The following is a 16,881-nucleotide window of genomic DNA, read 5'->3' on the forward strand; positions in this document are numbered from 1 at the left end:
ATTTGCAAAATGCACAATCCGATTATATATCCCCCCTCCCCACAAGGCAACAAGGGCAAAAAAAAAAAAAAAAAAAACAAGAATAAACATTCATAGGAACTCTCTGATAAGTAAGAAATGATAAATTAGCATTGATTATAGCGATAAACAAAACCAAAGTTGTTTGTCAATTCAAAGCTGGATTACATTCCATTTCAGATCATTGAAAGCTACACATCAAAATTTTCTTATATGTAGGAACTAAAATATTCAAGCTAATTCATCTTGCTGATTAGGTCATTGATTTCATCTTCACGATTACCAGCATCTCCTCCTTCCCTGTATGGCTGTTTCTTCCCTTGGATTACTCCTCCTGGCTTACTGAGCATAAGGGGTCCCATAAAATGATTAACCTCCTTGAAATGTGGACCAACATTTGCAATTTCGTGTACAATATCTTCTAAGCATATGATGCCATACTTCCCCAATTCCTGACAAAGGAGGAGTTTTAATTGCAAGCATTATGAACCTGTGGACAAAGTTAAACTGGGCACTTCTTGCTAAGACTTGCTTAAGACAGCTATGATACCTGTTCAATAATATTATTATCTGTCAGTGGAACTGCTTTCTTGTCGATCCTTGCATAGCCCTTCTTGTAAATCAGCTCCTTCACATTCTTAAGATTAGGATATCTGCATGAAACAATCTTAGAACCATGAATCAACATTCTTAGTGGTAATTATAAGTTAAAGAAACAAAACTAAAAGAACTAAGCATAATGTAGTTGACCTATCTAGCTGAATATAGAAGTGGCCAATCTAAATACAACAAAACTGCTATAACTAGCCTAAGTTAATGAAGGTTCAGTCATACGCCTACAACCATTATAAAACCTTTAACAATTATCTAAAGCAAAGCCTGTTTGAATTTGACACATAACTGCCAATTATTTCCAAGTCACTGATGCCACATGTATTCAAGATGATCTCTATGCAAATTACGGATGATAATCTGACAAAATTTTCCAGTAGAAGCAATGATTACATATGGCCTATATATTTCTATACACTACTAGAACCTAATGACAAAAGGAGGACTTCTGCATAAGGATAAAGCCCTTATGGGCTCATAATTAGACAATGAGTCCTCCTTGTTTTTCTTTCTTCTTAAGGACAGATGATCGCTAATGACAGCAGGTAGCAAATTCTTCCAAAACATCCTCAACAAAGAAAATCTCATGAAGCTCTTTTTCAATCAGATTGCATTAGTGGTCTCCGCCTAGGCCCTAGAACTTAATTATCCAAGCAAAAAGCTCCCAGGTCCACTACAAATTAATAGGCAACCAACCTCAAAATAAGAGTATCTGAATTATTAAACACATTAACAGGTTCACAACATAACGTTACTAATAGATGGAAGAAAAAAATTAATGTAATACAATATTAGCTTGATAAAAAGTTCACAGAAAGCAATGGCCGATACCATTACAAAAAAGGCCAATAACAAATCACTTTGTATTTCTAGCTAGTAAGATGATTAAGAACAATTTGCTATGGCAAGTTTCATAACTCACTTCAAAAAAATAAAAAAGATATGCATGTCGATTTAAAGATGGGTCAAAGCCATTTCTTATCCCAAGGTGCATGCAAACCCTCTTGCATTGTGATTCAAATGCATCTAAGCATGCAATTAAAAGTGATGGCCCAAAACAAAGGATGTGAAAATGTAGGTAATAAAACTAGCATCAAAAAGCGATTACAAGCATACGCTTGATAACGAAAATTATCATCACACATGAAGTAGCCCCTTACAATGTTTTCACCTCATAAGATTCAGTATGTTACATTAACCAAAAAAAAAAAAAAAAAAAGAAGTGCAAAGGAACAAAGGTTGCTTTCATACCCATATGTGACATATGGCTCCACCTTCTGCAGCATTTCTATTACGCCCTCAGTCGCCTTCACGAAGACGCCACTGAAAACTCTCCTCAACCTCAGGTTGTATAAGATCTTCCTAGTTTTTGGATGCATGTCATTTTTTCTGTAAAAGTAAATATATACAAAAGATTAAAGATGGAAAGAATTAAAAGCAAAGATATCAAATAAGATCAAAGGGAAAAAGGTAACCTACCCTTGTATACGGATAACGAAAAGCAACTTTGATCTCGGTTTTGATATCATTGACTTTGGTCTCTTTGCCCTCTGTTTGAGTCTGATTAGGTCCAACTCCTAAAACCACAAAAAAAGAAAAGATTTAAGATAATCTGATTTTCCTTCAGAAGTGGCACAACCACTGTAGGTATATGTGAGCTGTGCTGCTACAGTACTATCCTCGAGCTCAGCTCCCAAAAGAAACAAAAAAAAAAAAAGAAAATTAAGCTACTTGCGCAAGACATAATCAAATCTCAGTTTTCATAACTCAAATAAGGAGCTTGAACTCAGCTCAAGCTTCAGTTCAAAACTCAAACAGAGTTCGAAAACATGTAAATAAATACTCCTATATCATCTTTATACATGCATATTATATTATATATATATATATATACATATTAAAAATTTAAAAGCTCCATTAGGCTCACAGGTTGCTCGAGTCGAGTATTAAAACACTGGAACTTGGCTCAATTCATTACTCTAGCTAATAAAGGTCGAGCTTGAGCTTCACTCTGACTGTGAACTAATCGAGTTTGAGTATTCAACGAGTAGCTTCACTCATTTATTATACCCAAGTTACAATATAATACTATAATGAATTCCACACTGATTAGCAGTAAGAAAAAGTAGTAAATTTTCCAAAACAAAATTGCATTTAAATCAACAGTAAGAACCCATTTAAAAAAAAAAAAGAAAAATTGAATGGTAAACTAAAAAAGAAAATACAGTAATAATTACCTGGGCTCTAAATTCTTTTATGAACTGCTCGGGCCTTTTGATGTCAGAAACATCGGATTGCTTCTTGCTTTTTATCGCTCCATATTTACCCAACTCCAACTGGGTCTTCCTCGTAATTGCCAACTCATCTTTTATTTTCCTTTTCTTCAATACTACCTCCGACACATAAGGCATTGGTTGTCCTTCCTCCTCCGCCATTATCTTTTCTGTTTCATAAAATAAAAACCTAAATAAGAAATTTACCCAATAGAAACGAAGCAAAAAGAATCAGCAATAAAAGTGAAACTTACCCACCAAAAGGAGTAGAGCTACGGTGGTGAAGGTAAGGAGCAACGGCGGCGGTGATACGGGGTGTAGAGGCGGCAGAGACCTTCGAGAGTTTGAGAGGAGAGGGGTTGGCGGCAGAGTGTAAGAAAAGAGGAAGGGGACATAAATTTAGGTATCTTATATCAATGAGGGTGTAAAAGATATTAAGTAAAAGTATTAGGACTATTTTGGTAATTTCAACTGGATAACGCAGCGTGGGTTCAGAAAAAGCCTTACCCGCCCCGTCCCTATTGTCGTTTGGGTGAAAAGCTGCGACGGCCCGTTCATGTCACAGAACTGGGCTTGGGCAGGTCCAGCCAGAACTGGGATTAGCCCTTATTTTAATTATTATTAATATTACAAATTTAAATTTTTATTAATTAAAATAAAAAATTTAGAAATATTCTTTTATTTAAATTTAAATGAAAATATCATTATTTACCGCTTCGATTTTATTTTTTTCCTTTCTATTTATTTTTACAAAGTTTAAAATGCAAAATTAATGTTAAAATATTTTATATTGCTGAGTTTTAAAAAAAATTTCATAGTTTTTAAAGTTAAAAAGTAGAATTTTTAAATATAAAAATATCATATTTACCACTTCCATTTTCAAAATATTATCTATTGAACCTTAATTATTTATTAACATTTAATGATATTTTTATAATTTTATCAGATAAAATTAACAATCTAATACTTTGTAATATAAAAAATTATCTACATGATATTAATTGATATAAAATTATCGAAATATTCTCTATTTAACCCTTACTTATTTATTCATGATATTGTTATAAACTTATCGAATAAAATTAACAATTTAATCTTGTGATAATATCAGAAATTATCTATGTGATATTGGTAAAAAAATATTTAGATGATGTTAAGCAAGAAAATATTATAAAATACCATGAAAAAAATGAAATTCTGAAGATAGTGAATAGAGCTTATCCAAAATAATAAAATAAAGAATAATATGAATTATGAAAAAATAGTTATATTAGAGTTGAAAATGACGTGGCGAAAAAGGATTGGCGACTTTACATGAAAGAGGAAAAGAAGGTCAAAAAGTTGACTGGAGAGTAGCCAAAACCCTACCGCATACCATACAAATCAATCATTTTCAACAAACTTTTCCCATCAGATTCTCTCTCTGTCACAGTTTCACTCTCTCTCTCTCTCTACTTAAGAGCTCTCCTCCTCCACTTAAGCACCTTTCTCAGGTGATCAGCTTTTCTTTTCTTTTCTCTCTCTCATTTTCTTTTTCCTTCGCATTTTCCCTCATTTTCTCGAAAAGAATCCCTCGAGCCAAACGGACTTTATAAAAAAAAAAGGGAAAGGAAAAATGAAAGTGGAAAGAGAATCTTCGTATTCTTCACCTTTTTTCCACCTTTACTCTCTTTGTCTCTTTTGCTTCACCAACCTAGTCGCCATTTTTGTTCTCCTAGTTTCACTCGATTTTTTTTTTTAAGAAATTTAAATATATTTTTTAATCTCTCTTTGTCTCGTCGATTTCAACTTTTTCTTTTGGTTTAAAACTGAACTGCAAAATTGCTTCTAACCTGATTTTTTGAAGGAATTCTCTTTTCGAGTTTAGATTTTCGAAGTTCCTCGCCAATGTGAAATGCGGGGTTAGCTGTGATCGAGCTAGGGTTTTTTGGAATGAAGCAAATGCGGTGAAAAGGGGGAGAGAGAGAGCGAGAACGAGAGAGGTTTTGGTTGTTTGTGTGCGGGTGCATTGGGGGAAGTGATGGAGTTGAGTAGGGTTTGTTTGGTTAAAAAGTCAGTTATTAGTAAATGCTGAAGACGGAAAGGATGGCTACGGTGACGGCGGAGCAGTCGAGGGTGGCGGGTGTACCGGAGAGGGACATAGAGTTGGTAAACTGTTTATTTGATTTCGTTTAGAATTTTTTATTACTTTTTTTTTTATAAAAGAAAAATGATTGGATGTAGCTAGATAGAGTAACGTTTGCTATCACTTTCTTCTGATATAATGTGTTAGTTTTGTTTGATTATTTGTGCTGTTACTTGACAATGTGGAAAATGGAAAATGGTTGTTGACTGCAAACAATTGGGATATTGTTTATGTTGTATCACTATTATTATTAGCAATGTTGTGTAAGTTCTGATTATTAGCTGTTAAGTGTGTTGCTAATTGGGAATTGTTTTTGTTTTCTTTTATTTGGATAATGGAGTTGGATTGACTTCGTTTGTAGGTTGGTGGGTTTTAATTTTGTTGTTTGGGTGGAATCGTTGTTACCTACTACAATGATAGGGGAAAAATTTGAATTTCTTGTTTGAATGATACATAAATATATATTAACTGAATGGGAGCATTTGAATGCTGGGGATGGCATGACCCATTATGTCCTGCCAGCCCCCAACTGATGGGGAAAAAGAATTCATTTTGTGTAAAAGAAAAAGAGAGAAGAAGATAAAACATTTTTTAAGAAGAAAAGAAAACTAAAATAGGGAATAGATTTAGCCAAATATTGATTTTATGATTGCTCTATGCGGGTATAATTTGTACAAGCAAGATGAAACTTGATTGCGATGCATTGCTTGAGAAAAATATGAAATAGATCATCTAGATTGTATGAGTTTTCTGTCTTGCCATGTTAAGTAAAATATTGAATTACATCAATATTAACTCGCACAATTAGTCATAACTTAGTTGAAGCTTCAGGATGAAACAAATCTGACTTCCAGTATCATTGTTTCTCATAAATTTTATATCAAATCAAAACTGCGTGGAAATGTATTGTCATTCTCCCATTAGTATTATTTTTGGTTTCCGGTGGACTTCCCCATTAAGCACAAGTGTAATGTCCACTGATTTTTCCTTTTTTGTTGTTTCATTCTTGCATTAATTTTGTGATCTTATTTTACTTCCTCAATAAATTCTTCTTATATTGATTTACAACCAGCAGTCTGCAATTCAATTTGCATGTTGGATTTTCTATGTTTTAATTCAGATTTTTTATTTTTGTATTTACCACAGGCCATCACTGCCCTTAAAAAAGGAGCACCATTGCTCAAATATGGTCGTAGAGGAAAGCCCAAATTTTGTCCCTTCAGGCTGTCCAATGTAAGACCAAATGTATTTGAAGATTCATATGTTAAGTGTTGCATATATTGCTGTGACTTAAAATCTGAAAATTTGACTGTTGTGTAGATGGCTATTTATTAACTATTTCTCCTTCTCCATTTAGCTTTGGTGCATAGAAGTCATCCGTGTATGCAACTAGCTCTATGTTTCATTGCTTTTGGAAAACTAGATGATATTTATTACTTTGTGTTATGTTAGATGACTGGATGGATGATTATTGTACTGAAAGTGAATAATAGAAATTAGTGATGTACCTGTCTTGGGGAAGGGGGTGTTATATGATCTCTCCTTAGGGATGGAATGGTTTTGGTATGTGTTAGGCAGATTGGTTTACCAGATTTCAGATTAATACAAATAAAATTTCTTGTTTACGAACCTCTGCTTTATTTTTTTTCGGAATAATTTTTCAAAAAAAGTTAGAAGCCTCCATACCTACAGTTTCATAAATCCCTAGGAAAATGTTTGTAAAAACCCAAACAAGTCACATGTTATGGTCATCTGAGCTTCCTATATGTTAGGCATGCAAGAAAGGTAACTTTTAACAAAATGGTGGCAACACATTCACACATGTGAGCTACTAATATTTCTTGACACTGCCTGTTTCTCATCAACTAGGTGTGGTGGCTTATGCTGCTTACAAGTTGTATTACTCTAAATCTTTATTGTAACATATGCGTATTGAATACACATTGGGCACTTAGTTTTTGCTTGGTCAGTAGGATGGAAAGTGGGAAGGAAAATGTTCTAATCCAATGGTTAAGCTACAAAGTGGGAAAGTGATTGTGACACCTAAGTATTAGATTGAAAATCATTCCATCCTTCCTACCAAGCAAAGCCTTAGAAATGAGTTTGAGGATTCGATCTTATAAGTAACATTGCTTACAAGAGAGTCATATGTTACCGTACAAGTGAGAAAATTGGAAATTGTTCATGGAGACGTGTATGTTATTGTATCACTGAAGATCAAGCAATGATTAGAAGTGAACCATTAAGTGTGTAATGAGGGGATTCTGTATAAGGGCTTTGATACTTGCTGGAATTACTGTTGTGCACAATTTTTATCATTAGGCATTTCTATGATTATACTGGATTTTGAGGTATTTTTGCTGTCAGATTCAGTAAGCTCTTTGCTTTGATGAGAATGTGTGTGAAGTTTATTGGGTTATGGTGAGCATGAGAGAAAAATCAGACATACAGAACCCGTACAACCGTTCTAGGAAGAAAAAAGAATACTATTTGTAAAGAGGAATAACAGTCCTCTGTTGGCTTCCCTTAATAATATTCTTTGTTATTCTTTATTATGCTGCTTTTCTGAGCAATTATATATGGTATATGACATTTGTCCAACTTGTGAATAATATTTTCGGGCTGGATGCAAAAGACTACTGTGATCTGTCTACACTGAATTTTGTTGGCCCATGTCACTTCTTTTGTTTCTTTCTGGAAGAATAGTTATCTTGATGCTGTATGCATTGAGTACCTACTGTAATATACCTATTCTACAACTTCACATACCACATGTCTTTTCCTTGTTTCTTTTCAGGATGAATCTGTTCTAATATGGATCTCTGGGAAGGAGGAAAAATACCTTAAACTAAGCCATGTCTCCAGAATCATACCTGGTCAGCGGACAGTAAGTTTATCCCTGTCACAATTTTCTGCACCTCTTGTTTGTTACGTGTGTCAATTATATCAAGCACTAAAGTGTAAGCCTACATAAGGTCAAGTAACATTCCACAAGAATGGTTATGAAATGTTTTAGGGTTATTGCTTTCACATATTATTGAGTGAGATTATTCTTTTCCTGAATTTGAATTGAGGGTATGTGTTTGCTTGTATTTTCTAGTGGCAAAATTCTAGATTTAAAATGATGTGTACTTGGTTGGGTCAGAATTCCCAATTACAGGTATCAATAACATGGTATGCCTTTTGGTATATTACTGTGTTTCATGCATTTAGCTATGCAAACCAAAACTGACCAGTGATGTAATGTAATGTAAAAGGTTTCTCGACAGGAATGCATATTTATAGTATTCATGTTCCAGTTGCATGACTTTTGAGTTATGACAGAGATGCATTTAGATGAGGGGGGTTATTTTTTCTGTTTCTGATGTGAGAAGTTTAATGAGGTGGAATGCTTCTTTGATTCAAATTAAAGATTTCAATGCTGGAGCTCATTAATCAATTACATTTTTCATTCTACTGATAAGAAAATCAAATTAGTATCTCTGTTGTGTTTTGCTTTTTGTTGATCATTCTTTACTTTGCTCATTGCAGCCAATATTTCAGAGGTATCCTCGGCCTGAAAAAGAATACCAATCATTTTCTCTTATATATAATGATAGGTCACTAGATTTGGTAAGCATTCCATTTTTGTTTCTTGCTAGACTTGTGTTGCATCTAATTTCTAGTTGTGTGGTTCTTCATACATGCATAATCATGTCAGTGTTGATTAATTACCAAATTTTTGGATGAAAATATTTTTATAGTCCATGAATCCAACTTCTCTTTTGTACCAGATTTGCAAGGATAAAGATGAAGCTGAAGTCTGGTTTACAGGTCTGAAGGCACTGATATCGCGTGGTCATCATCGGAAAGGAAGAGCTGAATCTAGAAGTGATGGAGTTTCATCTGAAGCTACTAGTCCTAGAGCACATACCCAAAGAAGTTCGCCTCTGAGCTCGCCATTTGGTAGCGGTGGTAGTTCACAGAAGGTCTTTTTTATTCCTCGATTTTCTGTGTTGTACTTCAATGTTTTATATATTTTGTGAGAGAATTCTCTTGTTCCTGATATAGGATGGGATGGATCCCCTTCGCCTTCATACTCCACATGAGAGTCCTCCTAAAACTGGATTAGAGAAGGCTTTGTCTGATGTAATATTGTATTCTGTGCCTCCCAAAGTGTTATATCCTTCGGAATCGGCTTGTGGGTCAATCCATTCTCTGTCATCAGCAGGCTCAGATGGAGCAGCTGGGCGCATAAAAGCTGTGAATGGCGATGCTTTCAGAGTTAGTTTATCAAGTGCTGTTAGCTCCTCAAGTCAGGGGTCTGGTCAATATGATGGTGATGCTTTAGGGGATGTTTTTATATGGGGTGAAGGCACTGGTGATGGTGTATTGGGTGGGGGAATACATAGAACTGGAAATTCCGGTGGTGTTAAGATAGATTCTCTTCTGCCTAAAGCTTTGGAATCTGCAGTTGTTTTGGATGTTCAGAACATAGCTTGTGGTGGGCAACATGCTGCTTTGGTAACCAAGCAAGGAGAGGTTTTCTCTTGGGGAGAGGAATGTGGGGGCAGATTGGGGCATGGTGTGGATTCTGATGTCTCCCATCCAAAACTTATAGATTCTCTTAAAAATATAAATGTTGAACTCGTAGCATGTGGGGAGTACCATTCTTGTGCTGTAACACTTTCTGGTGAAATGTACTCATGGGGTGGTAGTTCTTGCAATTTTGGTTTACTTGGCCATGGACATGAAACAAGTCAATGGGTTCCAAAGAAATTAAATGGACCTTTGGAGGGAATACATGTTTCATCAGTGTCCTGTGGACCGTGGCACACAGCTGTTGTCACTTCTGCTGGACAATTATTTACTTTTGGTGATGGAACATTTGGTGTTTTAGGACATGGAGATCGTAAAAGTGTTTCTGTACCCAGGGAAGTGGAGTCCCTTAAGGGCCTACGCACTGTGCGGGCATCTTGTGGTGTTTGGCACACTGCTGCTGTTGTTGAGGTTATGGTTGGGTCTTCGAGCTCCAGTAATTGCTCTTCAGGAAAACTTTTTACTTGGGGGGATGGTGATAAAGGTCGTCTGGGGCATGGTGATAAAGAAGCTAGATTGGTGCCCACTTGTGTTGCTGCTCTGGTTGAGCCTAACTTTTGTTGTGTTGTCTGTGGGCACAGCATGACTGTTGCACTAACAACCAATGGCCATGTCTATACCATGGGTAGCCCTGTTTATGGGCAATTGGGGAATTCTCAAGCTGATGGAAAACACCCTGTTCGTGTTGAGGGAAAGCTTACAAAGAATTTTGTGGAAGAAATAGCTTGTGGTGCTTACCATGTTGCTGTTTTAACTTCAAGAACTGAAGTTTACACTTGGGGAAAGGGTGCAAATGGACGATTAGGTCATGGGGATACTGATGATAGAAGTTCTCCATGTCTTGTTGAAGCTCTAAAAGACAAACAGGTCAAGAGTATTGTTTGTGGCACTAGTTTTACTGCAGCTATCTGTCTTCATAAGTCAGTCTCCAGTATTGATCAATCGAAATGTTCTGGCTGCCGTCTTTTGTTCAATTTCAAAAGAAAACGTCATAACTGTTACAATTGTGGACTCGTATTCTGCAATTCATGCAGCAGTAAGAAGTCTTTTAAAGCTTCCATGGCACCAAACCCTAACAAACCTTATCGTGTCTGTGATAATTGTTTTGCCAAACTCACAAAAGCTTCTGAAACCAACTCTTCAACCCATTATGCTCTGAGTAGAAGAGGGAGTATGAATCAGGGACTAAATGAAGGTGTTGAGAAGACTGAGAAGTTGGATTCAAGAACCCATGCCCAACTCAGTCGAAATGGTTCTATTGAATCATCTAAAGAATTGGAAGGTGGATCTTCTAAAAGAAACAAGAGATTGGATTTTTATAGCACTCGAGTTTCACCTTTTCCAAATGGAGTTTCTCAATGTGCTCCGCAAAACAGTTCCAAAACTTCGAATGCTTTATTTGGGTCATCCAAGAAATTTTTCTCAGCTTCTCTTCCTGGATCACGGATTGTATCTCGAGCGACATCACCTACCTCTAGACGATCTAGCCCACCTCGTGCTACAACACCAACACCAACTCTGTCAGGGTTTGCATCAATGAAAGTTGTTGTGGATGATGCTAAAAGGACAAATGATGGTCTAAGTGAAGAAGTAATTAAATTAAGAACTCAGGTATTTTTACAATTTAAATTATCTGTAGGGGAATTTTCTCTTGTTAGATCATACATTGCCTTTAGTTCCATTCTTTTCCAGCATTATTTGTTTACAGACTGTTAAGTTAGTAGCAAGGAAGCTCTAGAGTTAAATCCTAGAATGGAAAGCTCTAGAGTTAGTTATTTTTTTCACATTTTGTACAAAGGGTTGTTAAGTTTGTTTGCTGCACCTAATTGGCCATCTGATGTAGGTTGAGGAACTTACTCTCAAGGCACAACTTCAAGAAGTTGAGCTGGAAAGAACAACTAAACAGCTGAAGGAAGCCATAGCGGTAGCAGCAGAAGAGACTGCAAAAAGCAAAGCAGCAAAGGAAGTCATAAAGTCACTCACTGCTCAAGTAAGTTAATGACTCTTGCCTAATGCCTATATATGGAGGTTCTACTTGCCAGAAAACCCCTGCACTTTTCATGACTATTATCAAAAGGCATCTATATGGTGATGCAAAATGCTTGCTTAATTATTGCTCAATCTTGAGCACTGAATTTTGGGTTCCTATACCTGATTTATTGACAATTAATTATGTTAGTATCACTTCATTATGTGGCCAAAGTAAATTGCTTAGATCAGAGTTCATCTAAATTTAAACTTTTTTGCTCATGTATGGCAGTTGAAGGATATGGCTGAAAGGTTACCAATTGGAGCAGCGAGAAGCAGCAATTCACCCTCCTTTTGTTATTCTAGTTCAACTCCGCCTCGGGAAGTTTCTTCTGCAGGCAATGAGCAATTGGGTGGTCCCATGAGTTGCCATGAAATAGATTCAAATGGATCAAACAGCCTAGTGATCTCTAATGGCTCAGGAACTAGTAATCAGCACCTTTCGATTCACACCGAAGTATCCCATTTGGATGGAACAGCAAGGAATAGGAACAGAACTACGAAAGTGGAACCCACCCATGGGGATGAATGGGTTGAGCAAGATGAGCCTGGTGTATATATTACCCTTGTTGCATTGCCTGGAGGTGTTAAGGATCTTAAGCGTGTTCGGTTCAGGTTTGTTATAACCACTTTCAACTTTCTTCTCTTTTTCTTACCCACACATTTTGCACTCAAAAGTAGACCAAGACCAAGATTCCGAGATCTCACTGTCTGAACTAAATGCATAGGGGAAAAAGGATTAGAACATCAATTAAAGGCATTGATCAAACCAATGTGTCTTGTTAGTGCTGTTGTATTCAGTTTGCTTATTGCTTGTGCTGCTTACAAACCACAGTTCTCAATCATTTAACTATCGGTGATTGTTCTCATGACTGCAGTCGGAAGCGTTTCAGTGAAAAACAAGCAGAACAGTGGTGGGCGGCAAACAGGGCTAGAGTATATCAGCGGTATAACGTTCCCTTGGTCGACAAACCTAGTGTTGGTGTGGGGAGGGAAGGGTTAGCTCATTGACCTGCCAGATTCAAGGATTCAGGGTTTCAGAATTGAAGTTTGTTGTTTTCCAGGTTTCGGCTTTTGAGACCGGTAAGGAAGCAAGGTAAGGATGCCCTCGATTTTGTTTTAGTTTGCGGGGGTGTGTACTAATTTGTTCACGCAATCTTCTGGTTTTGGGCACCTTTAATTGACTCTGTAAATGTATCTTTGTATTTTTTTTTTTTTTTGTTTTTTCCTTTTCTTTTTCCCTTCTAGGAGAGAAGCGCTGTGACGGTTGGTAGAAATGATTGAATTGTTTGTAAGTAGGCTGAGGCTACGGGGCTTTGTATTCAAAAAACTGATTGTAAATGCCATAAGAAATTACTAACGATTAAGATGTTTGTATAGCATTCATACACTGAATGCATATGCTTTCTTCTTTAAATTCTTTTCAATTTTTTTTTAATATTTTACCTCAGCTGAATTTAGAAAACTGCATTAGGAGAAATGTCCAGGGGCCTTACCATCTAGGATAGATTCATCTTTTTTGGAATGGTATCTAAAAAATTCTTAAAATATTTAAGAAAATTTAAATAAATATTTTATTTTTTATTGTATTTAATTTTGTTTTTATTTTAAATTTAATAAATTATTATTATTAATGATTGATTAATTATTGTTAGTCAAATAATAATTGTCAATTTTAAGTGGATTTGATATTGTTGAAAGTGACGTGGTATATTGATGTGATCACGTGAAAATGTCTTTTATTATTATGACAAGTTAACATTTTAGGTTAGTGTCATAACAATTTTGATTAATGATAATTAATTAATTATTAATAATAAATATTTATTTAATTTAAAATAAAAATATAAAAATTAAATTAAATTAATAAAAATAAAAAATTTTATTTAAAGTATCTGAAAGAGTTTAATAATTTTTTGACCTTTAGCAAATGACAAATTTTTATTTTAAATAGTTAACATTATCATTTCCTTTTGGAAGGATCAAATAGTAAAATTATATTAAGAAAAAAATAGGATTAGAGCGACAACATTGTATGAAAAAAAAAAAAAGATAAATTTGAACTAGGATTAACAGCATCATTTACATTGAGTCTAGATTTGATAATTTGATTTAGTGATTGATGCGTGATTTTTTAATTTAATATTATAATTCGAATATCTCTTTTTCAAATAAAAATCATATATATTTTTGGTTATAACTCCAACCAAAGACACAAAATATTTGTTTTTCGAACCCGCATTATTTATACTTGATGCCTACTATCTAACATTGACATATAACATGTAAATGAAATGAGTCTTCATCATCAGATGAGGAAAATAGTTATGGTTTATATTAATGTTCTAATATCCTTGAAATCATATTCCAAGCTGCCTCCGCAGTCTCCACCCCAGTTCTTTTTGCAACAAGTTTATACAGAAGATCTTCTTGTGATATACAAGTTAAAATGGCGTGCAACACGAGCTGGTCTTGGCGATACCATAAAACATAGTCTGGGTTGCTCGCGGCTTGGTTGTTCTTCATGACAGTTGCAGGAGGACACTGCTTGGAGCCATCGACATAGCCCAAAAGATCAAAGCCGTTGAGGAGAGCCTTGAACTGTGCTTGCCAAGTCCAGTAGTTTTTATATGTCAACTTCCCCGAGTGTTGAGCAGCATCACTGATGTAAACCAGGCCATTATGTAAGTAGGTAGTTTCAGGGATGATGATTTCAGGGTTAAGAGAGACTGCAGCTATTTTAGGTGCCATTGACAGAGCCAAGAATAACGAAACCTATTTCACCCTGATGTTAGCTAAGTCGAGCATTCATCACACGACATTATATATAGGATACAAGATAAGGATATGTACAGATATTAAACTTGAAGTTTATAATATATTCATGAACCTAATTATTCATAAATCTCGATAAATACAATTCGTTATCAATGTATACATGAACCCAATTATTTATGAGTCTTTGAATTTAATTTCTTAGAATGAGAAGAAAGTTGTGTCGCACACTGTACTTGGTATCTTTCTCTTACCTTTCTTTCTTGTGTTGATTTGGGTGAGTGCCGATCATCTTCCAACAATACATGCATGCAATTATTTACTGATATATGCATTAAACTGCAGTTTAATTATTGGAATGCAAATGTAGAGAGATGACATAGCAATAAAGGGGGCATTGGGATTAACTCAAATATAATGAGTGGCACATAATTCATTACTATTTCATATACAAGTTGAACAAATGATCCTATTTGAACTCTGGGAATTAGCAGCATTCAGGGAGGTATTACATCTACAAAATGAACATGGTTGATTTGATTTAACAAAGTGTCTGCAGTAAAATTCTGCTTACTTTCTAACAACAAAAATTCAATCTAATCTTTGTAAGTACAATTTTAATGAATTCTGCTGTGATTAGGTGTCTGTAGTAATCCTTTAATCACTTTTCATGCAAAATCTTAAATTCATCATTAATTGTGGTATGCTACTTAATTTGCTTCTTTGCACCGTAAAATAGATTCATGTCGTATGAAAAAGCTGCATTGAACTTGTAGAACCGTCATGGCAAGCATCACCAAGTCCTATCCTGCAGTTGAATTGAAGTTAAATGGTCATTCCTGTAAAAGGTACCCGAAGAAAAAGAATCGTCACTAAGTTTCTAAAAAATTTTTTGTAAAAAGAAGTTACCACAAATTTAGTAAAAAAATAAAAAATTATTTGAATTGTCTTGAATAATTTAAAAATCTTTTCAACCTTTTTAAACAAATGCCAAATTGTTGTGTAAATGATTAAATAGTGAAACTACATTAAAAAAGAAAATTCTGGTTAGAGTGATAACATTGTATTAAGAAAGAAGATAAATTTGAAGTTAGAATTTGCTTCAATGCTAAATTTTACCATTATTTTTAATTTAAACTTTCCTATTGAATTGAATGCTAACAATTCATTCAAAAGTGGGTTGCAAATATGGTCAATAGCTTCTTTAATTTCACCCTTTTTAATTCACTGACTATTAATTCTTTAGAATGTGGCTTGCAAATACAAATACATTGTCCTGACCCTTAGGATGAATGGAAACTGACAACAAAAAGAAGTCCATTGCTACAACCCAAGGGTTCATCCTTTACATCCTTATTTTTAAAAGACAAGAATACTTGATCGTGAATCAATGACATCATCTACATTTATTCGAGTATTGAGTTTATTAATTAGTGTATGATTTAGAATTTTAGAAAAAAAAACTGATATTAAGATATGAGCACCCGATCTTTCTGTTTAAAAAATAACGATCAAATTCCTCATCTTTTAATTAAAAAAAATATAAAAAAAAATGATACAAGATATGAATATCGATGAGAATTGAGCATATGCAAAAATGAAAGGATTGCACATAAGAGCTTGGATCCCATATTTTATTACAGACATATATATGTTTGCCTTAAGAACAGAATGGCTATCTAACGTTTAGCTAGTAAAGTTGGGACAAGAGATCAAATGAAAGAGGCAAACTATAATTGGAAAATGCTGAACAGTTTCAAAAAACAAATTACAATTCACAAGATCCTGCCACTAAGCCTCCGTTTCTGTTGGACAACAATTCTCTATCTTTACAGTACACTGTTGCATGAGGATTTGTAAAGACTTTTAATCTTATCCCAAGCTTCCTTTGCAGTCTTCACCGAGGCAACCATTCTTCTGATAAAGAAGTTAAAATGGCTAGTAACACGAGCTGGTCTTGGCGTTTCCATAGCTCATAGACTGTATCTCTCGAGCCTGAGCGCCTCTTCCTAGGTGGAAGTGGAACAGGACACGGCTTGGAGCCATCGACATAGCCAATAAGACCATAGCCACGGAGGAGAGCCTTGAACTGTGCTCGCCTACCACTGTAGTTCGTCGTTGTTAGCTTCACCGAGAGTATAGCAGCAGAATTGATGTAAATCAGGCCATTATCTAAGTATGTTGTGCCTGCGCTTACGTTTGCAGGAACTTTATCTGCTGCCATCGACAGAGTCAAGAAAAACCCCTTTTTCCTTGCGATGATAGCTTAACAAATTTGTCCAGTGAGGCATTCATCCGACTACATTATATATAATTTACAAGATAAGGATATACAATACAGTTAATAATATATTCATGAACTTAATTATTTGTAAATTTAAATAAATGTGATTCGTTATTAATGCATACATGAACTTAATTATTCTTGAATTTTTTCTTTAACCTTAGGTAAATGCTACATTGTTATCTAAA

At 35.0% G+C, this 16,881-nt stretch overlaps 2 protein-coding genes across 5 annotated transcripts; one reads left to right on the forward strand and one right to left on the reverse strand.

The window, feature by feature from the left end:
• Nucleotides 1-107: 107 nt before the first annotated feature.
• Nucleotides 108-3,309, reverse strand: LOC18587282 (Ribosomal protein L30/L7 family protein). Of its 2 annotated transcripts, none has more exons than XM_007010991.3 (6): nt 3,162-3,309; nt 2,868-3,073; nt 2,110-2,207; nt 1,882-2,019; nt 569-671; nt 108-470 (listed from the first exon to the last, which is right to left on the reverse strand). In XM_007010991.3, exons 2-6 carry the CDS (start codon nt 3,063-3,065, stop codon nt 255-257), a joined length of 753 nt encoding a protein of 250 aa, XP_007011053.3. In that variant the 5' UTR covers nt 3,066-3,073; nt 3,162-3,309; the 3' UTR covers nt 108-254. The 2 variants fall into 2 exon arrangements, with proteins under 2 accessions (XP_007011053.3, XP_007011052.3); XM_007010990.3 differs by having other exon boundaries at nt 3,158-3,309.
• Nucleotides 3,310-4,346: 1,037 nt separating this feature from the next.
• On the forward strand, nt 4,347-13,051 carry LOC18587283 (PH, RCC1 and FYVE domains-containing protein 1-like). 3 transcript variants are annotated; one of them, XR_001929877.2, is made up of 10 exons: nt 4,347-5,051; nt 6,175-6,261; nt 7,826-7,915; nt 8,560-8,640; nt 8,802-8,996; nt 9,079-11,217; nt 11,450-11,596; nt 11,867-12,249; nt 12,513-12,730; nt 12,883-13,051. XR_001929877.2 is itself a non-coding variant. In XM_018129313.2 (9 exons), exons 1-9 carry the CDS (start codon nt 4,971-4,973, stop codon nt 12,643-12,645), a joined length of 3,336 nt encoding a protein of 1,111 aa, XP_017984802.2. In that variant the 5' UTR covers nt 4,347-4,970; the 3' UTR covers nt 12,646-13,051. The 3 variants fall into 3 exon arrangements, 2 of the variants coding, with proteins under 2 accessions (XP_017984802.2, XP_007011055.3); XM_018129313.2 differs by having other exon boundaries at nt 12,513-13,051; XM_007010993.3 differs by lacking the exon at nt 8,560-8,640 and having other exon boundaries at nt 4,349-5,051; nt 12,513-13,051.
• The last annotated feature ends 3,830 nt before the right edge of the window (nt 13,052-16,881 follow it).

This window comes from Theobroma cacao, chromosome 10 (assembly GCF_053813885.1).
Source record: "Theobroma cacao isolate CCN51 chromosome 10, ASM5381388v1, whole genome shotgun sequence".
Lineage (NCBI taxonomy): Eukaryota > Viridiplantae > Streptophyta > Magnoliopsida > Malvales > Malvaceae > Theobroma > Theobroma cacao.